The following is a 26,766-nucleotide window of genomic DNA, read 5'->3' as shown; positions in this document are numbered from 1 at the left end:
AGCTAAGACTTCAGTCTCAAAGTAAAATTATGAGAGACACAAAGTGCGGGAGGTAATCTTATTGGACCAATTTCTGTTGATGAGAGAAGTTTTGAGACAAGCTTTTGAGCTTACAGAGGAAGAGCTCTGTGTAAGCTCAAAAGCTTCTCTCTCTCTCTCTCACCAACAGAAGTTGGTCCAATAAGATATTACCTCACCCAGCTGGTCTCTCTAATATCCTGAGACTGACATGGCTACAAGAATACTGCTTATAACAATGTAAAATTAGGCATTCAATGTAGATGCCTCACAAATGATGATGTTCCATACCTTTTGCTTTAGTTATGGACACATTAATATATTTTAGTGCCTTTGGCAAAATAGGTCATCTCTTCTAGGCAGGGACCACATCTTTGTTCTGTAAAGTGGCATATATGTTTACTATATTGAAGCTTGAAGATGTTGACAGTCATTAAGCAGGTCTCTGATCTAGAGACAATCACAGACCTGGGTAAATCCCATGGGTGTATTACACCCCCTTCTTTCAGGCTTAATGGAAGGAGCAATTAAGCCCCATTCTGTAGAGAGAGCTGGAAACAAGGCCTGATCAGAAGTTAAGCTGTGTGGACTGTGGGCACTGTCACAGTGGCCTGTTAAGGGGAGTCAGAAGACCAGCCTACCTGTCACAGTCTCTACTGAAGGGAATGAACCAACCCAGGGTCCACACAGCAGCGACTCTCAGAGCCCAGGTTAACTGACCTGGGCTCATGCTACGGGGCTAATAGCTGTGTAGACATTCCTACATGGGCACTGAAACCTGGTCACAGAGCCTGAGCTCCTGCCCAAGTGGGATGGTCTACACTGCTATTTTTAGCCCCATAGTGTAAGCTGGAGTCAGTTGACCTGGATTCAGACTCACTTATGTGCATAGGTGGCTGGTATAATAGGCCAGGAGAGGCTTAGCCTCCCTTGGCGCAGCCACAGCACACCTGGTTGCGGGTTTTAGTAGTTTGCACAGGGGAAGGTTTTGCTTATTATTATGCCCCATGCAGGTTCTCGGGCAGCTGAGGTGGTGGCATGTACCACTCAGCTTCCTGGGTTCATCGGTAATCTCCCTGGACTTCAGGGCTTTGTGTACCTTATCTGTAAGTAAACAGGACTGCACCAAAGAACATACCTGACTCTCATCATCCATTTCTCTTCCTAATGGAAACAATCATGCAAGGGCCCGAATACTAAGCACTAGAGCCAAAGAGACAACAATCGTATATAAATGCTGATTACTAATGGAAAAAGATATAACAAGGCTTTCACAGAAAAAAAAAAATCATGAAGAAAAGTTAAACATAGAACATATAAAATGTGAGCCAATATACGTTAAAAGACTTGCTTATACAGTTTTTGTATTGATTTAACCATACTGGTTTAGAAACAGATTAAGCATTTTTTAATACCAGATTTCAGAGTAGCAGCCGTGTTAGTCTGTCTTTGCAAAAAGAAAAGGAGTACTTGTGGCACCTTAGAGACTAACCAATTTATTTGAGCATAAGCTTTTGTGAGCTACAGCTCACTTCATCGGTTGCATAAAAAAAGTACTCCTTTTTTTAATACCAGAGTAACTGCGATAACGCTTGGGGGGGGGGTAGGGGGGGGGGATGTATAGCTTTAACTATACACATTTCCAACCTGATGTGTAGATAAGTCCTAAGGTACCAGTCCTCTTGAGGTTTGCAGGGGAAGTGGTTTGTATGAGCCACCAGATTCAGACAAATATAAAACCACTACATGCAAAAATTGCAGCCTTGCAAACACCATCTAGCTTTTGTACAGCTCTTTGTGTCAATAGATCTCAAAACTTTACACACAAGAAAAGCATCATTATCCCCATTTCACAATAAGGGAACTGAGCCACAGAAATGATTTGCCCAAGGTCACCCAGTAGGCCAGTGGCAGAGTTGGGAATAGAAGCTGGTATAGGTCTCCTGAGTACCAACCCAGTGTTGTCTACTAAACACTGCCTTCTCTTCCTTCCTAGTCATCCTTCCATCTAGACTGAGACAGACTATTTGACACACACAAAAATTGTAGGTAGATTTTTCTGCTGAATTAGTACCTTTTCATTATGATTTTGCAGAGCTCTTATTGCAGTGTTAAAGCTACAAATGCCAAAAGAAAGAGGAGTTAGCCTGCTGAAAAAAAAAAAAAGTCTTGCCTAGACAGTATGTGGTTTGGAAGAGAAAATATTTTTCATTGGCTAGGATCTAGGGCTGTTGATTAATCGCAGTTAACTCATGCGATTAATATAAATTGTGCACTGTACACTTCGTATTCTGTGTTGTAATTGAAATCAATATATTTGAAAATGTAGAAAAACATACAAAATATTAAATTTCAATGGGTATTCTATTGTTTAACTGCGATTAATCACAATTAAAAATTGTGATTAATCGCAGTTAAACAATAGAATACCCATTGAAATTTAATATTTTGTATGTTTTTCTACATTTTCAAATATATTGATTTCAATTACAACACAGAATACGAAGTGTACAGTGCACAATTTATATTACTTTTATTAAATATTTGCACTGTAAAAATGATAAACAGTATTTTTCAATTCACCTCATACAAATACTGTAGTATAATCTATCATTAAAGTGCAGCTTACAAATGTCAATTTTTTTGTTACATAACTGAACTCAAAAACAAAAACAATGGAAAACTTTAGGGCCTACAAGTCCACTCAGTCCTACTTCTTGTTCAACCAATTGCTAACACAAAAATTTGTTTACATTTATGGGACAGAACGCTGCCCGCTTCTTGTTTACAATGTCACCTGAAAATGAGAACAAGCATTTGCATGGCACTTTTGTAGCCAGCATTGCAAGGTATTTACATGCCAGATACGCTAAATATTCATATGCCCCTTCATGCTTTGTCCATCATTTCAGAGGACATACTTCATTGCTGATGATACTTGTTAAAAAAAATAATTAAAAAACATGCATTCATTAAATTTGTGACTGAACTCCTTGGGGAAGAATTGTATGTCTCCTGCTCTGTTTTACCCACATTCTGCCATACATTTCATGTTACAGCAATCTCGGATGACCCAGCACATATTGTTTGTTTTAAGAGCACTTTCACTTCAGATCTGACAAAAAGCAAAGAAGGCAACAATGTGAGATTTCTAAAGACAGCTACACCACCTGACCCAAGGTTTAAGAATCTGAAGTTCCTTCCAAAATCTGAGAGGGACGAGGTGTGGAGCATGCTTTCAGAAGTCTTAAAAGAGCAACACTCCAAGGCGGAAGCTACAGAACTGAACCACAAAAAAGAAAATCAACCATCTGCTGGTGGCATCTGACTCCAATGATTAAAATGAACGTGTGTTGGTCCGCACTGCTTTGGATTGTTATCGAGCAGAACCCATCATCGGCATGGACGCAGGTCCTCTGGAAGGATGGCTGAAGCATGAAGGGACATATGAATCTTTAGAGCATCTGGCACGTAAATATCTTGCGACACTGGCTACAACAGTGCCAGGCAAACACCTTTTGTCACTTTCAGGTGACACTGTAAACAAGAAGAGGGCAGCATTATCTCCCGCAAATGTAAACAAACTTGTTTGAGCGATTGGCTGAACAAGAAGTTGACTGAGTTGACTTGTAGGCTCTAAGTTTTAGAGAGTTTTGTTTTTTGAGTGGAGTTTTTTTTTTTTGTATGTAATTCTACCTTTGTAAGTTCAACTTTCATGATAAAGAGATTGCACTACACCAGGGGTGGGCAAACTTTGTGGCCCAAGGGCCACATCTGGGTATGGAAATTGTATGGCGGGGCATGAAAGCTCACGAAATTGGGGGTTGGGGTGAGAGCTCCGGGGTGGGACTGGGGCTACAGGAGGGTGCTCCAGGCTGGGAGTGAGGGCAGGAGGGGGAGAAGGGCTGGGGAAGGGGGTTGGGGTGCAGGAGGGTCGGGGTGCAGGCTCCAGGCAGTGCTTACCTCAAGCAGCTCCCAGAAGTAGTGCCATGTCATTCCTTTGACTCCTTTGCAGAGGTGCAGCCAGGCAACACTGCTCGTTGCCCGGTTTGCAGGCACTGCCCCTGCAGCTCCCATTGGCTGCGTTCCCTAGACAATGGGAGCTGCAGAGCAGCGCCTGGGGCAGGGGCAGAGTGCAGAGCCCTTTGGCTGCCCCTACATGTAGGGGCCAAAAGGGAGACAAGCCACTGCTTCTGGGAGCCACACAACAGGGCAAGCCCCTGATCCCACTCCCCAATGGGAGCTCGAGGGACAGATTAAAAACGTCTGGAGAGCCAGATGCGGCTCCCGGGCCATACTTTGCCCACCACTGCATTACACTATTTGTATTCAGTGAATTGAAAAATACTATTTTTTTTTTTTTACACTGTGCAAATATTTGTAATAAAAAATAATATAAAGTGAGCACTGTGCACTTTGTATTCTGTGTGGTAACAGAAATCAATATATTTGAAAATGTAGAAAACATCCACAATTATTTAAATAAATGGTATTCTATTATTCTTTAACAATGCCATTAATCATGGTTAATTTTTTTTTTTAATTGCTTGACAGCCCTAGTAGGATCAAACCTAGTCAGTCCTGTAACTGAAAAGCATGTTTTAAGGTTTGTGGCAGAGCGAGGGTTTGGTCCCTTTCTCCGATGTTATACAAGGTATTCCTCTCCATATATGGGGTGCAGTACCTCAATTATAGCACTCCCAAAAGTTTTATGATAAGCCTCTACACTAGACCACGTGGACTACCCTATAACCGTACCACCTTAAAAAAATAGTCTCTCTCTATACAGGAAGTATCTATAATTTGCCACTGAGAAAGCTGCCTGTAAATTTCCACCTGAGGAAGACTATGATAGAGAACATCCACATAAGCTTCATAATGTGTTTGAAGACCTAAAGCGTTCACATCTATTATTAGACAGCACTTAACGGAGAGAGGTAAAAATAAGCTTCCTTACCTTAATTTTATTTTCTCCAAATGGGTACTGGGTACTGCTGCTCACTCAGGGCAGTACCAATGGGCTATTCACCTTCATACCATTTGCTGGAGGTGCGTGACATCCCTCTTGTCTTTTGCCCCCTCTCAAGTGAGCTGCCAACCCTCCCCCCCCTTCAGCATAATTGAGGTAATGCAGACAGCCCAGACAAACTGCCATAGCGGAGGACACACAGAAGAACTGTGTTAAACTATTCCCAGAAGGATAAAGTTGTCCAAGCAGGAGGAAGAGAAACCTTTTCAAGTAAACTAAAATGCCTACCAGACTGTTCTCTCCCCCAGCCATCCAGTCCCAAACAAGGAATGTTAGTCACATGCCCTTTCAAAACTGAGGCTTAGCCTTTATATGAATACAGGGTATGTTCCTTCAAAGGACCAGATACCCACTTTGAAAGGGTACAATTTACAGGTAACTAACTATCTTGCTCTTGTGGAGGCACCTGCTACTCCACCAGTTCAGTGCTAATGGAAAAGTAACAAACAGTAAGAAACATCCTCCCAAAAAAGGACCGAAAACATTTACTCCAAACAAAACAAAAATTTGAAAAAGCGTTAGGGTCTTTGATTCAGCCTATCAGTGACAGGCCAGATCATGGGACTCTTTGTCCAAAGGTCAAATCTCTATTTTGCAGAGTTTAGCGAAGAGATATAGTGCACCAACTTACTTTCCACAATACATTTCCCAATAACATGCTCTGTGCTGCACTGCCTGGGATGGCCATGTCTCAGGTCGAGTGAACCGTAACTATTGCAAGATGTTAGTGGGGTCCTCACTGGAGGATTTATAATTCAGAAGAAATAGTTGATTTTATTCATCTAGAAACAGGATATAGAAGTTTTGCACCCTTGTATAGATGCCCCATTAACAACCACGGCATAGAAGAAATCTTTTAAAGAAGTCTATTCAAATAGAATTTTACCTCTTATACCATATCTAGATTGTTGGAAGGCTAGGAGTAAAGTAAGGGGACTGGTTTCCTTATCAGAAAAAAAAGGATAAAAATTGCGTATCTTCCCTACCTACCACCACCTCTTCCACCTGAAATCCTCTTCCACCTAAAGAAAAGGATGCTTCTCTTTGAATGGTTCAAAGGGGCACGGTGAGGATCTTCAGAACAAACAGGCTCCTTATCAGCCACCCTCCTGGCCAAGATCTTTGAAAGGAAGTTAAATTTAGAAGCTGGGAAGCATACTGGTGAAGCAATAAAGTGGACTTTGATGGAATAAGGACATCTCCTAGTGCCAATATTTACATAATGAAAAAACTGGAGTTAGCCATTTAGGAGGAATTCTAAGACACATGCTAGAGAAGCACAAGGGATTTGCCTGGTTTTGTACATGCCAGAACCATCTCACTCCAAATACCCTTCCCCCCTCCCCCCCCACAAATGCAATTCCTTGGAAGCTTTCTTGTTCTGAGCAAGAAGCCCACTAGGTTCTGTGAGTGACCTCTAGTGAATAAGATCTCATAACATTGGTCAGACCCACAGCTGGCAAATGGGCATCCGAAGAAGTCTGGGAACCTTGGGCACATGGGCCTTCATGGGGTAATTACTACTATCACTACTTGGTAACTTTTCTGGCCCCCTTGCAATCAGAGGGATTAGAAAAAGAGGCTTAAGCCAGAAAGCCCTGTCCAAAGGAATGAAAATGTCCTCCCTCCCAGCCTGGGAGTACTGGTAAAATTTGAGTATTTTCCTGTTGCATTAGCTAGCAAAGAAAGCCACTTGAGGCAGGAACCACATCTTCAACTATACAAAAGTGCTTTTATTTAGTTCCCGCTCCCCTGTTCGTTTTGTTGGTCCTGCATATGTGGCCTCAATTGACAGGTACAGATCTAAGGACAGGAGAAGATCTCACCTCATATTCAGGCGAGTTCCCTATTTTGCTTTGGCAGTTCAGAGACACTGTAGCTTTGTTGTTGCTTTCCATATGTAGAAATGTAGGTTTCCGAGGAATTCTTAGGAGCAGACAGAATACTGCATTTACTCCTCTCTCCCAGAAAATTGATGCTGTGTTGGAGATCTGAGGAGTCCATTTGCCCTGAGCCATATAGGGTCCCACACCTGTGCCCACCAAGAGAGACACTGACATTTATCATTCATAGGTTTGCCCTTGAGCAGATGAAGAAAACATTTCTGTCAGATGAAGGAAAAGCAAACCAATGGTGGAGTTCAGCTGCTGATCCACCAACTGTTCCTGGCAGACGGTCAATCAGGAAATACTGCAAAGGCTGAGATGAAGCATTACCCATGGCACTGTCTCCATACAGGCTACCATCATGCCAGTATTAGGGGCAGTGAGTGTGTGCCAATAGTCTCTGGTTACTCAATATTACTTTTATCTCTTTGAAATCCTCCTCAATGACCTTCTTCCTACCAGAATACTTAAGATGGAGGAAAGAGAAGCCAAAATCTTGGGAGGAATGGAAGACACAGAGGCCTGTGAAACCTTTCCCTACTTTTCAGATGCATTTCCACTGAATGCATCCGATGAAGTGAGCTGTAGCTCACGAAAGCTTATGCTCAAATAGATTTGTTAGTCTAAGGTGCCACAAGTACTCCTTTTCTTTTTGACCGATTAGATTAATCCCCTGGGGAAAGAAAAGGGAGAGGGACTGGCTCTCTAAAACAAACAAACAAACAAAAAAAATGAACAGCAAGAAATCAGTATTAAAGTATCAAAAAATGTTTTTCCAAGACTTGCAGGAGCACTTGCACCTAAGCTAGAACCCACAATGTTAGGGACTGATGTAGCTTCCTTTTCTAGATGGCCGGTCCTTTGAAAGCTATGTTTCTTGATGTTTGGATTTTCCCTCACTTTAGGCAGAGTCACCTTTCAAAATAGTAATTTTGAAATAGTAATTACTGAGGGGTAGCTTGGATTCAAGCCCCTGATATGCTTGTCTCCCTTAAAGAAGGTTTGATTGCTGTGCGGGTGGGGAGAAAGTCCAGGACAGACTTGGGCCAACATCCACTGGGGAGGAGCAATATCGCCAACAGGCTGCTTGTATGACCACAATGAGGACAGGACAGGACAGAATAAGCTAGGTTAAACTAGGTGATTGAAAAGGGGCCCTGGCAGGGAAAAATAGCACTTTGCCACTATTCTGTTATAAAAATCACATTCATCCGGTAGGATTGAAACAGGTTGGATGGGGTGAGGTGGAAAAGAAAGATTTGTTAGGCTGTGTCTACACTACAGAGGAAAGTCAATCTAAGCCACACAATTTGGGTTACGTGAACAGCATAACTCAAATTGATGTGGTTTGGATCTACTTATCGCGGGGTCCACACTATGCAATGTTGACAGGAGACACCCTCCCGTTGACTCCCATACTCATCTCGATCCAGTGGAGTACAGGAGCCGATGGGAGAGTGATCTGTGGTCGATTTAGTGGGTCTTCACTAGACCTGCTAAATTGACTGCCGATGTATCGATCGCCGCTCAGTAAGCGTAGACAAGCCCTCAGTCTTTTCTTTCAGGCAGAAGGGCTCTCTAAAAGTTCCTCCTCTGAGCATAAGGAGGCAAACAGAGCAGTTACTGTGACTAACAGTGGGGTTCCCCCTACACCCCATGAATTTGCTGATGTTCTTGAGGCAGACAGGCAGTGAAAATGGTAGAAAGCTTTTGCAAATTAGCCAGGGCTTTTTAAAAACTATTTCAAGTCCAAAGACCTACAAGCTTTGGGAACCAGAGTCCTAACCCACACACAAGCATAGCTAAAGTTCCTCCCCTTCTCTCTGCTGCCTATGTGACAGTTAGTTGGACTACAGGGAGTGCAAGAGTAACTAGACTATGAAACAAGCATGATGCATAGGGCATAGACACTAATGCCCTCCCTGAAACTCCCTGGCAATTACAAATGGTTGCACTGTGGGGCCCCAGAAAAGTTTTTCTCCCCTTACCTCATATTGCTTGCAGGCTTGGTGGCATGATGCAGGTTCTTGTGGTAGCAGACTGACAGTGCTGGTTTCCCAAGGTTGACTTCCTCCTACTTGCAATATCCTCAAAGAATCCACAATAGGAGCTGCTGAATCAGTGAAGTGTGGAGCTTTAAGAATAAGATGTGCCAATTATATTTTTAAAAGCTTTTCCAAGAAGTGAATTTAACTTAATTATAAAAGCTATTAAAATAAGATGTGTTCAATTTGACTATAGAAATTCCTAATCATTCACCACCAGAGTTATGTAAGCACAACTGTGAGAAACTTTTTTGGTAACAAGAGTCAACATCTACTCAGGGGATCCAATACTCCAAAGAAGCTGCTCAATGGGATCTCTGCTTTCTCATACACAATATATACACTGGGTGACAATGCTGATTTATGTTTCTAAGATAACAAAGCTGATCAATACAGAATACAATTAAATAACCTGGCCTCAAATGGCATTCTTGTTCTAATGGCAAAACTGGTTAAAGATGAAGTGCAATATATACTTCACCCTAAGCAAACCTCAAAACAAACCAAACCAAAAAACCAAAAAAAAAACCCCCACAAACAAAAAAACCCAACCCCACATTGAACAAAATAGATACCGTTTCCAACAGAATGGAGAGGGGAGAATGGGGAGAGAAATATACCTTCTTTAGTGGAGATGCTCAGACACCACATGTGCTGTATTAAAATACAGATAAAATCTGCTTGGATAACACTAGACTAAGTTGTTCTTGTCCTTTTCGAAAAACAAAATGCCACATTTATGCAACTACTATGATGATCAGTTCCTGTAGAAAGTAAGTTAACTTTAAACTATCTGCCACTGCCTCCCAAAAATGTAGCCATGTTGGGGGGGGAAACAAAAACAAAACCCCAAAAAACCCCAAAACAAAACTAGTATTGTCTTTTCAATAGTCCAATGTACATTTTTAAGTTACCCAACCACTTCACTATTCTTCTGCCTCCAAAACCAGAGACGCAGGGTCTATTTTAGGAATAAAATTAAATTAGTTGTAAATGAAAATCCTTCCTTGGTATTTGTAAAATGGCCTGTGTGTTATGCAAGCACTTAACATCGCTAGTTGAAACCAAAGTCCAACAATTTGGAAAGAAGTTTTGCTACCTAATTTTAATCTTGTAAAATTTGATGGATTATATTCTCATAACAGATGCAGAGACTGAGGTCTACAAACATATTACTACCAGACACTGTTTGGAACAACTTTCTTTAAGCCTTTTTTTTTTTCACATTCTTTTAAAACAATACATATGCATTCTTTGTGCAAATTCTTGTGTTTGTCACTCTTTCACTGTTTACTACAGTACACACAGATTTATTACTCAACATTTGTAACAAAGTGTTAGAAATCATTTGTGATTAGACCATCAAAAGAATATTGTGTATGTTAAAACTTATTGGGAATTTTCATGGTTTTTTGTTCCTTGCTCTAAGCATGGATCTCCATTACTGCACCTGGTCCAAAACTGAAGGCTAGCCCAATCAGACAACAAAGAGTTCTCTCAATATTCCAGTGTCACCACTGAACCCACCCACCCACCCCTTGACTAAGTAAAGAAGCACCCCACCCACACACCTCCACTCCACCCACCCCTTACCTTGATTAAGGAGAGAAACACAATTAATTTAGACACTGTACTGTTCCACTGATTGGCTGGCTGTGGGTGCTGAAAACTGTCACCAACTCCATTATTCCAGTTAATAGGAGTCCAGGTCACTCCCAAACCCAGAATTACTGTCACCAATTCTGACTAAAATTACCACCTTTGGTATATTCTGTTTTGCCACAGATGTATTACTTAATCAAAAATCATTGTAATTGAATGCAAAGTAAAGGAAACTTGAGTTTTATTTAAGCTTCCAATTTCTGGGAGGTTCAAGAACTGTAATTATTCTGGACAAAAAAAGAAAATATAGACTGTGCTTACAGATCATCTTCTGCCATACTCTTTCTTTAGGACCACTGTTTTATTGTTGTCCTTTCTATTACATGGGTTGTACATATTATCAGGTGTTAATAAAAGGTCAGTGCCTGTACAATACATTCTACAACTGAGCACCACTTTCCGTAACTGAACAGGCAAAGAGAAATTACACTGAACATCAGCATCTGGCAGTATTTTTCCAAAAAAAGTGACTAAAATGGGTTTAAATTGATTAACACTATTAAATCACATCTAATATTTGATACTACATGATTTCATTACAGCTATACGATACAATTATACAAAAATGTGTTAACATCAAAGAATACAACCAAAATTAAGATAGCAAACAAAACCTATATAACTTTTTTCTTTACAGGAAAATACTTTTGAAGTATGCATGTAACTGCCCATTCTTTTAAAGAAAATCTACTGCAAGCAAAGTTATCAACCTCCAGAAAAATCACACATAGCATTACTAAGCATATCCCCAAAAAGTGTACAATATGCACACTTGGAAAATACAAAATTAAAAAAATTGTAAGCAACAGGTGAGCTTCATATTTATAAGAATGTGAAAAGAAGTCCAATTTTAGCACTGTTGTATAAAGAATTGTCTCTTTTTGATGCAAGTTCATCAATTGTCCCCTCCTGCTGGGAGCACACTTTACAAAACACCGTGTTCTTGAAACTGGATTACAGAGCAAGGTAGAGCATCTTAGCAACGTCATCTTAAAGTTTTTATTTATTTATTTATTTACTACTTTATCAAAACATGTCCTTTAGGTGGGTAGGGTTCTTTTTTTAAAATTCTTTCCTAGAAACAATATACAAAGGGGAGGCATATTTATTCCCATACTCCTGTAAGATGCTTTGAGAGTTCAAGAGCTTTCTTCTTGCTTACTTTCACTGGTTGTTTTTGGCCTTAGCATGTGTTAAGATGTGAGATTTCAGGTTAGTTGATTGAGCAAACTTCTTATTACAGCCGTCAAATGGGCACACATAGGGCCTGTCGCCAGTGTGAATTCGCACATGTGTGCGTAAATTGAAGTCCAGTGAAAATCGCTTTCCACATCCTTCAAATGTGCACTGTTGAAAGGAAAGGTCATAGATTAAAAACAGTCCCAACAGGAGCAATGGATACTTGATAAGTCAGCAAAAGATTCTTGCTTGCATTACTGAATTCCCTTTACAAATATCAGGTCCTGATCCTGCAGTCCATTTTCCCTGAAAACTCCCACTAAAACCAGTGGGAGCTTTGCCTGAGAAATAAATTGCAGGTCTTAGCATATCAACATTGAATTCATTACATCTCATTTAACATATGAAGTTTTGGTTTTTTTAGTGAAAGCCTAAAGAGAAAACTGATGACTGGTATTTTTCTCAAAATAGTTGCAATGTACACAGTAGACTACTGTGAACGAAAATTCTGAAGACAGCAGAGCTCCAAGCTTGCAAAAAGTAAGCACTTTCTCTACACACTCCCTCTTTTACTCCTAGAAGGATTCTGCACCACTGTGCAATGCAGAATTTCACAGAAATTAACACTGTGCACACAGAATTTCCTTTCCCCCCACAGAAATGGGCTACAGTGCTTGCTAGCTGCCAATAGGGGTCACTTGACATGCTGGGGAAGGGAGAGGGAGCTAGAGAGTTCCGGGCAGTTGCAGTTCCCAGCATGCCTTGAGGGAAGGAGAGGGTGGCAAGGAGAAAACTCCATGCAAGCCTGGGACCAAGCATCAGGCTGCTTCTCAATCTGGATCCCCAGGAGGGAGGAGGGTGTCGGGGGGGGAGGGGCAGGGGGAAGAGAGGAAAGGGATTGTGGGTGTCTGGTCCCCTGGCTGGGCCTGGGGGAGGGGAGGGAGCAGAGAAACAGGAACTGGGTTGTCATAGAGTTTCTTTAACTCTCAGTTAAAGAAGCCCTCAGCTTTAGAATTTGGTACCCCTCCTTCCCACTTGCTCCAAAAAGCAGCTAGACTCCATTCAACTGCAGGGACTCAGACTGCAATTTCCCCCAGGTTTTTGGGGAGAGAAGCGCACAGAACAATAATGGTTATTTGTGGGTCAGATGGGCTACTGTTCAGATAAGATATTTTATGAGTTGTTGCCACACAGGGGCGAGATGAGCAGCTAACTCATGCTTTATACAATTGTTCTTAATGTACATAGAAGAGCCACAAGAGCCTGGATCAGAATATTTTTTTTTTTTGTGTGCTACAAATAAAAACAGATAAATGTATGAATAATAACTCCACAGCCACAAGGAATATTTGCTTCTGGGAAACAAACAACAAAACCCACAACTTACTGAATTCAAGCCATCACGTTCTATGAAAAGTATAAATTTTAAGGCCAAAAGGAACTACTGTGATAATCTAGTCTAGTCTGACTTCCTGCATAACTCATGCAATACTGAGTAGAGCAAGAACTTGAACTTGGGTATCCCGTCTTCCAGGTGACTACTCTAACCACTGGGCTAGAGAATCACTCAGAGGTGGATAATTCAGGAAATGACTTGGGGACTTTTAACTCTTAAAATGATTAGGAACAATATTTAGTGGCTTTTTTTTTTTAAGACCAGAAGAAGTGGTAGGTTTGGAGGTTTTCTGTATTAAAGAATCTCATTTTTAGATTATCAGTTTGTCTTATGACAGATTAGTTTCTTGAAGAAACAAATTAAAAGAGGATATCTTAACTGAACTGATGTGCATCAGTTATTTCTGCATGTTGTATAATTCAGAGTCTAGAGTAATTTTTGAATGATATTTACCATATGAAGAAGGCTGGGGACCTCTGGTGGCAGGAGCTCAAGCGTCTCCTACATTGTCGTAGCATCAGAGGATATTCAGTGGGTAGTTCATGGCTTTAATTTTAAGTTGATTAACACTCAGAACTTGAAAGTTAAGCATTCTGATTAGCCAATGGTGCAAACAACAGCACAAGAAAAAAAGTGTGTCTGCTGACAATATGGGGGACATTAAAAAAAGGAAAGAGAATGAAACAATTTCTCCCCCCATGGGGAGTATCCCCACTGTAGATTTTAACGTAAAGAATTCAGGCAGTTTGTTTACAAATGTGTTCCAAAAACAGCCTCTAAAGAAAACAAAAATCCACACAATTAATATATTGTTATCCAGCTTTGCAGTCTTAATCTGCCAAGCTACACAGTAGGACTCTTAATAGCGAAAGACATTCCACTTACACACCCTAATCAGCATAACCTGAGGCCTTGTTTACATTGGTAAAATACATCAAGTTGAAAAAGAGGAAGCAATGAGGGTTTCCTCAAATATGGTTTCAAAGTCTAATTTTCTTGCAAGTAGGCTAGAATGATAGTTACATTTAAATGTGCTGATGTGTGTGCTATAATGCACCCCGCTTCCAAAGTATACCTGGAAATAAACAATCATAATTTTGTCTAAGCATTAATAATTAGTGAACAGAGAACTTGTTCTAACTTCTCTAAGGATCTGATCCAATGCCCTCTAAAGTCAATGAAAAGGCTGCTATTGGTATCAACAGACTTTGGATCATGTTTTGATTTTGCCTGTCAAGTAACTACATGCAATTTTATTTTGAGACAAGGTGCTTCCTTGCCTCAACTGGAAGGAAAGCCAGGTAAGCATGGTCTCTTGCCTTATTTTTGTTTTTATTATTATTATTATTAAAAAAACTTGAATACTCTGCATGTCTCGAAAGTGGCCATACCTGAAAGGGCTTCTCTCCAGTATGAACTAGCTGATGTCGCTTTAGTTTGGAACTCTCCACAAAGGCCTTGCCACATTCTGCACATACATGTACTCGAGGACCATGAGTGTGCAGATGCTTCCTCATAGCAGAGTTGTCCCTGAACATTTTTGTGCAGCCCTTAAAGAGAATAATAAAAAAAACTTAGTCAATACATAAACACGTTCCGATAATAAAATGTCTAGCATCTTAGTAAATGAAAGTTTAGTTACCCCTCCCTTTTCCCTGGAAAAATACCTTAAAATAGAAGCTGGCCCTGAAAAGACATACTCCCTCACATTGATACATATTTTACTTTGACTTAGGAGGCTAAAAATAAAACACTTTTACAGTAAAATTATCACAAACTCTTACTATAGACACACTAAATATCAATAATTTAAGAGGTGAGGAAAAAAATCCAACTCACTCACCCATACAACATTAGTGTACTACATGCAGTCAAGTTTTATTAACATATACTGCATCTTCCCCATAAGATCATATCCTATTAACAGAAGCACAGGTGACAAACTGAAGAAAATTTACGGTAGTCCGAGGGCTAGCAAAAGGTAAAATGATGGTAGTCCACCGCTACCTTTGGTGGGCCCCATATTCTTTGTGCAAGTGATGTCTGTCTCTGTCCATCTCCTACTGTCCCTCTTTCTTCTTTCTTTGTCTGTTTCCCGTTCCTGACAGAGAAAGAAGCAAGAGGGTCTCCAAGGCACAGCAGCTACAGAAGAAATCTATTCCATAATGCACTGAGAGCAGAATGAATCTGATAAATTGACTAGGATTACAAAGGTAACAGCTGTGTGGTTTCTAGGGAGGGGAAAGGAGGATCTGGTGCTGCTGGGTCATGAAGACTGAAGACCACCACCTGCATCACAGGAAGGCAGAATACAGATCTCACACCTGAGCAACAAGAGAGTCTATGACCCCAAGTAATGGGAACTCACCCCCACTTCTTGAAGATCCTGCATCTGCAGATTCACTTATTTTTTGAATATTGCATTTGCAGAGAGAGACTAAAGACAGACAAGATTAGGCTGAAGTCCTACCTAGTTATAATGGTTCTTCATTGAGCTATTCCCTTTCTGCATCCCTAATCTATGAACTTCCCATTCTATCTTTCCTGGTTGCTAAGATTTGGAAAAGAGAATTATGATCATTTTTACAGAATTCTGTTGTCCCAGATATCATACTTGTTCAAAATTCATGTTAACTTTAAAATTCTCAAATCTTTCACCACACATTTCTATCCCCCTTCTTACTGATCAACTGTGCTCTATTCCTTCTTTGTTTGCCTGCTGCTTCTGCCATCCTCTAGGCATCCTTTTTTAAAAGAGCTTTTCCCAATCCCCTTGCCAACTTTAAATGCCACTAAACACCAACCAATAGACAGACGAAGGACAGAAGTTACTTACTTATAAATATTACCACCTATCTTTTTCATCAGATCTCGAAGGACTCACCAAAAGTGGTAAATATACTCCACATTTTATAGATGGGGATACTGAGGCACAGAGGGGTGAAGTAACATGCCCAAGGTCACCCAGCAGGCCAGTGACAGAACTAGGAGTAGAGCCAGTGTCTTTTGAATCCCTCCCCCTACAATACTAGGCAGCCTCACCTTCTATACCACTGAGCAAGCCCAGACCCTTTTTGAAAAAGCACCCCTTTACAAAGCTAGTCCACGAAAGGACGAAGACTAGCTACAATGTTAATAATCTAGAGGCTTTATATTTCATACATAAACCATTACATCAAAAATAAACCAACTGGATTATGAAAAAGTCCCCAAATGCCTCTTTGGCTAATTACCATACATAGGGCCCTATGAAATCTGCATTACTGAGAACATGGACAGAATCAAAACATTAATGTGGAATTCTGCTCTCCCCAGCACTTGGATCAAAGAGGCAGGCAGGCTAAGAGTCAAACCTTCTGATCTGATGTGCAGAGCCAGTCCAGGGTGGGGGCTGATGTTGGGGTGTCTCCTTCCCCTCACTGGTGTGCCCAGTCTCCACTGAGCGAGGGGGGGGCACATGGGAGAACGGGGGGGCACTTGTCTGTACACCAGCCTCTGGCTCAGGAGTGGTTGCAGTAGCTGCTGTCTGAACAAGTGTTCAGGCTGGTGAGTGCTCGGCTTAAAGAGAGACTGTGCAGACACTCCCACCAGTTTTGTGGACTTCTTGTGTTACTGTTCACAATTGTCAGTTTGGTCATATTACTGAGTGTGACTTTAAAAAGCAATTTAAAATGTATTACTTTTACCTTATACTGTATATCTGCCGGACGTTTTGTTTAAATTGTAGGGGGGTTTTTTTTGTGTAAGATCAATTTTTCCCATTGCAATCCAATTCTGAACATTTGAATGCATTTACAGTAAGGCTACTTAAATTGTGGTCAATGTATCAAACAATTTTTATTTAAAAAGACCATAAACGTGGAATTATTAAAAAAACAAAACCGAAATCAAAATAAATCCAAAAATCCACAATAAAACTGATTTCTTCAGGCCCTACATACACAGAAGATCTAACCAGATGACTTTCTTAGTCACTCATACCAAAAAAATCACCTCTACTATCCAGCATAAAAGTTGGGGCAATGGATTTGTGGGAAGACGACTGTATTTCATGATAAAGACAGAAACCTTTCTTACAAATTCAACCCAGTTAAATTAACTGCGCTACCAGGGCTTCCCTGTTGAATAAATGTAAGATGGGAATATAGATGAACTCATTTGTCAAAGGTCCCTCAAAGCATATCAGAAACTTTAATAAATTCTTAAGTTTTGTTAAGGAGTTTCAGATTCCATATGAATTTTGAAGTGTACATGAAAATAAACCAGAACTGGTAGTACCATACAACTGCATGAGGAGTGCAAGTTCGAAAACAGCAACTGATTGAGCGATCCACCTTCCAATCTATCAGGGTGTAGCCGTGTTAGTCTGTATCCACAAAAACAACAAGGAGTCCGGTGGCACCTTAAAGACGAACAGATTTATTTGAGCATGCTCAAATAAATCTGTTCGTCTTTAAGGTGCCACCGGACTCCTTGTTCCGATCTGCAATTCTGCAGGCTCTCTCTTTGGGAGCTACTTCTGCCAAACTGGGAATAACCATATCTGAACAGGTCTTAAGTTCTGAAAAACCAAGGAGCCACCACTTCTAAATAAAAAAAGTTTCCCCCACAGGCTTCACAATCCCTTTGACTAACAGGCTTCAAGATTTCTATGTCTTTATTCAAAAGTTAAACTTCACAAATGGGTGGGATGAAAAAAAAAAACCTATTTATATTGACTCTGAAATCCCAACTACTCTGTGGAAAGGAGAAGGGAAGCCTTAAGACGTATTTCTTGGTTACACAGAAGTAACAAAGTTGTCCTAAGAGTTACCTCTATACTGATAGAGGAACTTTTTGGGGAGCGGAAGTGGAAAAGCAGCAATAAGGAAGTATTACTTTTCTTCTCCCACTTAACATAGACAACTTAACGTTTATCAGAAGTATAATTAAATCAGAGAAATAAGAGCAGGATTGATTTCAAGTTGTGAAGAACTAACATCTCTCCTCAGAGGAAGAATAATTTAACTCTGGGTCTCCAAGTACAACTTTAAGGAAAGGTGAACATACATCCTGAAAGTGTGGGATTAGAACAGGGGTTGGCAAACTATGACCCACGCCTGCATCTGGCCCACCAGCTGATTTAATCTGGCCCTCAAGCTCCCACTGGGGAGCAGGGTTGGGTGCTGCACTGTGCATGCTTGCTGTGGCTCTGCGTGGCTCCCGGAAGCAGCGACATGTCCTCCCTCTGGCTCCTACACATGGGGCAGCCAGGGGGCTCAGCACGCTGCCCCCACCCTAAGCACCACCCCCATTGACCAAGAATATGGCCAATGGGAACTGCAGGCGTGGCGCCTGTGGACAGGGCAGCATGCAGAGGCGCCTGATTGCGGCTCCACGTAGGAGCCGGAGGGGAGACACGCTGCTGCTTCCTGGAGCCCCTCCCATGCCCCAACCCCCTGCCCCACCCCACCCTCCAAACCCCTCAGTCCCAGCCCAGGGCACCCTTCTGCACCCCAAACTCCTCATCCCCAGCCTCACCCCAGAGCCTGCACCCCCAGCCGGAGCCCTCACCCACCCCATTCCCCAATCCCCCTCCCACACTCTGAACCCCTTGGCCCCAGATTGGAGCACCCTCCTACGCCCCAAACCCCTCATCCTCAGCCACACCCCCAGCCAGAGCCCTCACCTGCATCCTGAACTCCTCATTTCTGGCCTCACCTCAGAGCCCTCACCCCCTCTTGCGCCCCAAACCCAATTTCGTGAGCCCACCATACCATTTCCATACCCAGATGTGGCCCTCGGGCCAAAAAGTTTGCCCACCCCTGGATTAGAAAGTCAACATATAGAGCCTGAATAGGAACTCCGTGTTCCCAGACTGGATGCTTGGGCTCAAGGCTAGTAAGGAACAAATCTTCGGTCTATGTTACTGATCTGTAATGTGCACTATTAAATATCTGCACAGGCAAACATTCTTAGGCTCACACTATCTAGAAACCAAGCCCCACAACCTGTAATGATTTCATATCAAGGCTGGGTACACCTAGATCTCAAGAATACACTTTGGACAGTTTTCAGAACAGGTTCATGCCATCAAATAAGTATTCTAAATTATTGTTGCAATATCCTTGTCCATAATAGTGTATGGTAGCTATCAAAAGACAACATACAGAAGTGCTAACCATAAGAGTAGGGACCAAGAGTGCTCTCCTTTATTTAAGAAGTGGCCACAGAAAAGATCTGATTAAATAGTCTAGGGCAGCGGTTCTCAACCAGGGATACGTGTACGTCTGGGGGTACTCAGAGGTCTTCCGGGGGTACATCAACTCCTCTAGATATTTGCCTAGTTTTACAACAGGCTACTTGAAAAGCACTAGTGAAGTCAGTACAAACTAAAATTTCATAGACAATGATTTGTTTATACTGCTTTGTATACTATACACTGAAATGTAAGTACAATATTAATATTCCGATTAATTTTATTATATGGTAAAAATGAGAAAGTAAGCAATTGTTCAGTAATAGTGTGCTGTGACACTTATATTTGTGTCTGATTTTGTAAGTTTTTAAGTGAGGTGAAACTTGGGGAGTACACAAGACAAATCACTCTTTAAAGTGGTACAGCAGTCTGGAAAGGTTGAGAGCCACTAATCTAGGGGTATATCTACATTGCAGCTGGGAGCCAGCCTTACAGCGTGGATAGAAACTTGTGCTAGAGGGGCTCACACTAATGTGCTAGAAATAGCTGTGTGGACATTGTGGCACTGGCGGAGGCTCACACCAGCCGGACAAGCTTGGCACCAAGGTGGGCTTGAGCTGCTCCTGGGGGAATTATGTGCACAATATTTTAAAATTCTGCAGATTTTGTTAAGAACACCACTATATAATCATGCCAGTTTCAATTATTTGGTAATTTATTTCAAGATACCTGCCAGCAAAAATTCACCCACAAGTAGAGAGTTAAAGAAACCCCTACGACAACTCAGTTTCTCTGCCCCCTTCCCTCCCAGAGCCCAGCTAGGGGGCCAGACACTCACCCCCGCCCAGACACTCTCACCCTCCAAGACCAGAGGGAGAAACAGCCTGATGCTGGGTCCAAGACTTGCATGCCGCCACCTCCTTCCTTCAGGACATGCTGAGAACTGCAGCTACTGGGAACCCTCCAGTTCCCGCCTGTTCCCCCTAGCCCTGTGCCAGGTCCAGTGGCCTCTAGTGGTGGCCAACATCTCTGCAGCCCATTTCTAGGAGGAAAAAAGGAAATTCTGCATGCATAACATTAATTTATGCAAATTTCTGCATTGTGCCGTGGCACAGAATTCCTCCAAGAGTAGCTTGAGCTCAGGTGCTTCTGCCAGTGCCACAACGTCCACACAGCTATTTCTAGCACAAATCCGTATACCGGAGCTGGGAGGCTAGCTCCCCGCTGCAACACAGACATACCCTTGACCTTTATTGAATAAAAGTTCTCCAATGATCTTTCATGTTATCAGTATCATGAGCCAGGTGTGAGTCACAGCAGTACAAAAACTTAAAGGAATATAGTTTGGGTTGAGTCTAGAGGATTAATGAGGTATTTCATAGAGTGACAGAAAATTACATTACTGGGACAAAGGGTCCTGCCATACTCCTATGATTACCTTACATGCATACAAGATTCCCTTTTGTGTTATGACATTCACACTGTGTAGGAAGAGTTGAGGAAATCTTTTGGCATCTGGAAAGCACCTAAAGAGAGGCAACTGTATTTAAAGTAATAGGCCTCAATATTTAGCTTTAATACAAATATTCAGCTATTCCTACCCTAATAGAAAAAAGCTAGCCACACAAAATTCATTTCCACAAGTGACTAATCACTGAAATGCTTTAAGTTCAGAGAGTTTCACTTACTTTGTGAGGACATGCTATCGTTCTTGGAGCATCATCTTCTTTAATTTTTCGTGGCTTCATTCTTACAAAACAAAGAAGAAAACACTGATAAGTGTGTAGAAGCAACTTTCCTAAAACGGTTTGCTTTAATATTAAAAAAAATCCTGCAAGTTACATACACATCAACTGTGCTTGGAGTTTAATGCTGTAGTGAGGCTATATTAAAATAAAAAAAAAATACCGTAACAGTATATTTTTGCATTTTGAAAAAGCAATTTAGTCCATACAACACGAACTTTCAAATCTGAAGATCTTTATATAAGCAACTTTCAGATACAGAACACTGTACATTTAAAAGTATGACTGTCAATTAATTGCAGTTAACAAGCAAGAAACACAAAACTAGATTAAAAATAGTTGCAATTAATCACAGGTTTAAACGCATTGTTAAACAGAATACCAATTTAAATTATACATATTTTTGGATATTTTTCTACATTTCCAAATATACGGATTTCAATTACAGCATGAATACAAAGGGTACAGTGCTCACTTTATTTTTTATTACAAATATTTGCACTGTAAAAAAGAAAAAAATAGTATGAGGTGAATTGAAAAATACAAGTACTGTAGTGCAATCTTTATCGTGCAAGTGCAGAGCTGTGGAGAGGGCAGACGACCTGTACTGACAGAGATGTTGTCACTAGGAACCCAAATAGTTTCTTGTGGGCTGGACGAATGGATACCTGAAAATAGGCATCTTGCAGACTGAGAACCACAAAACAGTCTTGAAGTATTTAATGAGGGAACCATAGAGGTCAGAGTCACCATTCTGAACTTGAAACACTGGATGAACTCGTAGACCTTTAATGTTTCAACTCTTATAGATTCCAAATCCAGAAGGGACCACTCTGATTATCTAGCCCAGAGATGGGCAAACTACGGCCCGCGGGACCGTCTTGCCTGGCCCCTGAGCTTCCGGCCAGGGAGGCTACCCCAGCTCCTCCCCTGCTATCCCCTCTGCCCCGCAGCCTCAGCACAGTGCGCCGCCGGTGCTCTGGCTTGCCACTCCTGCCGGGCAGGGTGGCAGTGTGGTAAGGGGCCGGAGAGGGATTGGAGAATGGGCAGGCGGTCCCGGGGGGCGGGGCAGTCAGGGAGCAGTTGGATGGGGTGGAGGGGGAGGGAGTCAGGGGTGGATAGTGGTTGGGGCAGTCAGGGAACAGGGGGGTGGTTGGATAGGTGTGGGAGTCCCAGGGGGCCTGTCAGGGGGCAGTTGGATGGGGCAGAGGTTCTGGACAGTCAGACGGGGGAGGGGGCGGTGGTGTTTGGATGGGTTGGAGGTTCTGAGGGGGGCAGTCAGGGGGCGGGGTCCAGGCTGTTTGGGGAGGCACAGCCTTCCCTACCCAGCCCTCCATAAAGTTTTGCAACCCTGATGTGGCCCTCAGGCCAAAAAGTTTGCCCACCCCTGATCTAGCCTGACCAGTTGATAACACAGGCCACAGAACTTCTCCAAAATCATTCCTGGCGCTTATCTTTTAGATAAACATCCAATCGTGATTTTTAAAAATTGCCAGCGATAGAGAATCCACCACAATTTTTGAGTTTGATAAAAATGTACCCCTTCTTTCCACTCTGAATTTGTCTAGCATCAACTTCCAGTCATTGGATCGTGTTATACTTTTCTCTGCCAGATTGAAGAGCCCAATATTAAATATTTGTTCCAAGTAGATATTTATAGACTAATCAATTACCTCTTACCCTTCTCTTTATTAAGCTAAATAAAGAGAACTTCTTGAGTCTAATCACTATAATGGCAGCTTTTCTAATCCTTTAGAAATTCTTGTGGCTTTTCTCTGAACCCTCCCTAATCTATAAACATCCTCTTTAATCGTGGATACCAGAACTGGACAGTATTTCTAGCAGCAGTTGCACCAGTGCCAAAAACAGAGATAAAAACCTCTGGTCTGACCCAAGATTCCCGTTTATGCATCCAAGGATTGTTTTAGTCCTTTGTTTTTCTTTGGAATGAGAAAGATAATGGGACTAACCCCTTGTCCTATATCTCTGAGTCCCTCCTCCACTGCTCCAAATTGTAGAAGGGAGTCCACTTTTTGTTTGAACAGTATCTTGTGAAAATGGTCCCTCAAAAAAAAGAAGAAAAAAAAAGATGGGGAATGGGGCTAACAGGTCAGAAAGAGACTGGAATTGGATAGAATATCCATTGTTTACTATTTCCAAGACTCAGTAGTCTGAGTTGATCTGAGTCCAAACTTACCAAAAATAAAAGGAGATAGTTGCCAAGGTGGGGGGTGGCAGGGGAAGAGAGACAGAAGGGAAGAGATCTCAAGGTTCTGCCAGGCTCTCGGTAATGGCATCAAACCTGCTTCTTAGGGAAAAAACAGACTATGCAGCAGCAGAGAAAGGCTGAAACCTCTTCTTTCTGGACAGTTCCAAGGTCTGAGGACGGTAACAGTATGTGGGCACAGAAACGGTACCTGAAAGAAGTCCTGTCTCACTTACTTCCATCTTTGTACTGGAAAAGAGGTCCAGAGAATATAGTCACCCTAGATTCCTTTAAGGATTAGAGGAATTCACCACAGTTTGAAGTAAAAGTTAACTTCAAAAGGTCCTCAATTTTGGTTCGGACCTCCCTGGAAAATCCCTCAAAATTGGAAAACGTAAGGTCTTTTAGACAATAGACAAAGTATATTCCACTATATTGTTTACTGCAGCCTGCAACTGGATGCGGGTTATCAGCTATCCCTCAGATGGGGATGGTCTTTAGTTCTTTTCAGTGATCGAGGTAGCCTATCTACAAACAGTGTGTCTCAATTCAAATAATTTTATTTTGACAGAAGCACTTGGTAATTATCCAACAGCATATGGAGGCTGGTAAATAAATACTTTGCATCCAAACAGGTCCAGTTTCTAAGTCTCTCCCCTTACATATGGATTTGGGAGATCCCTGCCACTTTGATTTAGACCGCAGCTTCCAGAAACAATTTTGATACTGAGTGGGAATAAAAGTACTTCAAAGTTCTTTGGAAGGGATGTGGAATCTCCTGTCAGCCCACTTGGATGTGGCCAAAACAGAAGCTAGCGCATGTTGCAGGTCTTCTGTGGGCTGATCCTCATTTATAAGCAAGACGAGCCTGTCAACAATGGAAGTGTGTAAAATGTGCAGGAGTTTGAAAGGTTTCTCCTGCACCACTTCTAGAGTGTATCTAGAGTCTCTGCCATAGATCTGATGAGGTCCTGGAATGCCTTGAAGTCATCAACTAAAGACAATGTTAATTTACTGCCTCATTCTTCCCCTTATAGCATTCATCACTTTCCTCCTGATACTTTTTGAGGCTCTAAGGCTGCACTAGCTGACTTGACTGGTTATCTTGACTGCCTCTTTGGGCAGCAGTATCTAATCCACAAGGAGGCAGATTACTCAGGCTTGCATGAATACAGCTACATTCCCTTGGGTGTCTAGTCAAGCCAGAGCTGAAAAGGGTATGGATACTGGATTGAGGGACACATAGGGGTGTGCATGTAAAATCAAGAAGGATATTCCCCATGAGCCCTAAGTCATTTACTGCTGTCCCTTATAGATCCCTTTCTGATTCACATTGTACAACCCAAAAGGGATGGAAGGAGGAGTCCCTATTGTGCCCCAACAGGGATGCGGACAAAGAATACATGGCTTCCAAGACAGGGGTCATCCTGTCAGGAGTGCCGTGGCTCTGTTGTGCTCTCCCTAAGCAAGTAGCAGGTTAATTCAGTACTAGAGATATCTTCCTGACTTGCCACACCAACAGCTTGGTAGCTGATGCTTTTTCTTCTTCTGGTATATGGCTTTTGATGGCACAAAAAATGAATTAGATGGTGGGTATGTGATGTAGTCACTCTTAAGTGCATCCACCCACCATCAATATGATAAAGAGGGCATTCTATAAACCAAATAGCACATAGTTCTTGAGCTGCATAGGAGCAGGATGGGACGCTCAGGAAGACCCAATGGTAAAGATGCAAATTAAACTGCCCATGACCACAACACATCCCATTGTAACAAAAAAGGATCTTTTGGTTCATATGGTTATTCTGAAGGGCTTGAGAGAGCTAATCCTGAGAGCCTAGGAAACATAGATCTGAGTTGTCTAACTGCCAAGACATGTGCCATTGCTCCAAAAATATAGTCCTGCAGTACCTGTTGCCTTAGAAAGGTTGTCTGATAGGGTCAACTATTTCAGTGTTTCTGATATGACTTTGAGATAAAATTATGAAGTAAGCTGTCTTGATAGTTGGCTGTGCACAGTAATGAGGCCAGGGCCTTGCCTTATTCCTAATTACTGGGGAAGCAATTCCAGCCAGGACTGGAATGTCGGAAACTGGAGTTGTCTGGGTTGTACCACTGATGATATGCAAGGCAGAATTGATCACTGAGTCCAACTTGTCACAATGACAACTGGAGCCCTAAGGTGCTTCACAGTATTAAGCAGGTGTAATCATTAGGGCATTGGTAGCTATCCGTAAGGTTGCAACACTAATGCCCATGAGTTGCCAGCAAGTCTGCAACACAACCAGATTTTGCAAGTCTTCTTGATGTTTTGATGAATGGACAGAGCAGTCACGCTTTATTGCCAGATATGTAGGGTATGGCTCAAAAACGACTGGCTGATGTATAATGCTGTCTTGAGTGCATTTATGTCACCACTTCAAAAAAATACTTGGCCAAGGTGGATTAGTCATCACCATCTTTCAAGCTCTCAACGAGAGGAGACTCTGGTACTGAGCACACAGATGAAAAAAAAAAATCACTGTACCTTATATGCCCAGTGTACTGACCCAATAGGTATCAATCCACTGGACACTTTGAACACATTTGTGAGGTTACCTGAACAGGAGCCCTGGGAGATAAAGGACTGGTTCCGAGGGAGATGCAGTCCATAGCTTTAGTGGTTAGAGGTTGGGCCTGCTCTGCCCTTTAAGGTCCAAGAAGGGGTATAAGGACATCTAGGGCACAGATGTGGCCCCATCAGACACTGCTGGCCAAAGAACCTGATTTTGTGTACCTAGAGCACGTGTGCACCAAGAATGGAATCCTAGTGGACAATCGCTACTGCAAGAACTCAACTTTATATTTAAATTTATTAGAAAAAAGGAGATTTTGGTCTTTAGGAAGTCATTTTTAAATTTTGCACCACGAGAGTGGTACAAAGCTACCCTAATACAATCTATGATCTTTAAGGAGTTTTTAAACCTGGTGTTTCTAGGTAGTGTTTTAGCATAGTTGGATCAGAGTAAGGTAGAGATGCAATAAAATGCAATAAGAATTTCTCCTTCAATTCAAGGCCCTGGAAAATGCAATTATCATTTCTGTTGCAAATAGAGAAAACAATTCGTGTTTTGCACTGTGAAGGCCACATTCTCACAAAGTTGAGCAGAACAAGGTGTCTTATTTTGAAATGAACGTACAAATGCGCCATTTTTGTGAGGAAACAAGGTTTTTTTAGTTTACTGCTTTCCAAGCTTTTTTGGTGATAAAAACCCACTCAAGCATAACAATCACAGATGTCTTTAAGGCTATTAACCTAGGAGATTTAGGGCAGGTTTACACTTAAAACTGCAGCAGCATAGCTGCACCAATGCAGCTGTACCACCTTCATGAAGACTCTCTACACCAATGGGAAAGAATTCTCCCGTTAGCATAGGATTAAC

General features: G+C 41.8%; 1 protein-coding gene across 2 annotated transcripts in view; it reads right to left on the bottom strand.

Annotated features, from left to right (window-relative positions):
* Positions 1–10,804: 10,804 nt before the first annotated feature.
* Positions 10,805–26,766, bottom strand: part of YY1 (YY1 transcription factor) — a 37,251-nt gene continuing 21,289 nt past the window's right edge. Inside the window, exons 3-6 of one of the 2 annotated variants that reach the window (XM_048854669.2) lie at positions 21,082–21,142; positions 15,223–15,316; positions 14,607–14,765; positions 11,745–11,987 (exon numbers count right to left, since the gene is read on the bottom strand). In XM_048854669.2, the coding sequence (XP_048710626.1) occupies positions 11,977–11,987; positions 14,607–14,765; positions 15,223–15,316; positions 21,082–21,142 (325 nt within the window). In that variant the 3' untranslated portion in view covers positions 11,745–11,976. Of the gene's footprint in view, positions 11,988–14,606; positions 14,766–15,222; positions 15,317–21,081; positions 21,143–26,766 lie in introns of both variants that reach the window. The other variant, XM_048854666.2, reaches the window with a different exon arrangement.

This window comes from Caretta caretta, chromosome 6, assembly GCF_965140235.1.
Source record: "Caretta caretta isolate rCarCar2 chromosome 6, rCarCar1.hap1, whole genome shotgun sequence".
NCBI classification, from domain to species: Eukaryota; Metazoa; Chordata; order Testudines; family Cheloniidae; genus Caretta; species Caretta caretta.
The sequence above is the reverse complement of the archived record's forward strand: the minus strand, read 5'-3'. Positions and strand labels throughout refer to the sequence as shown.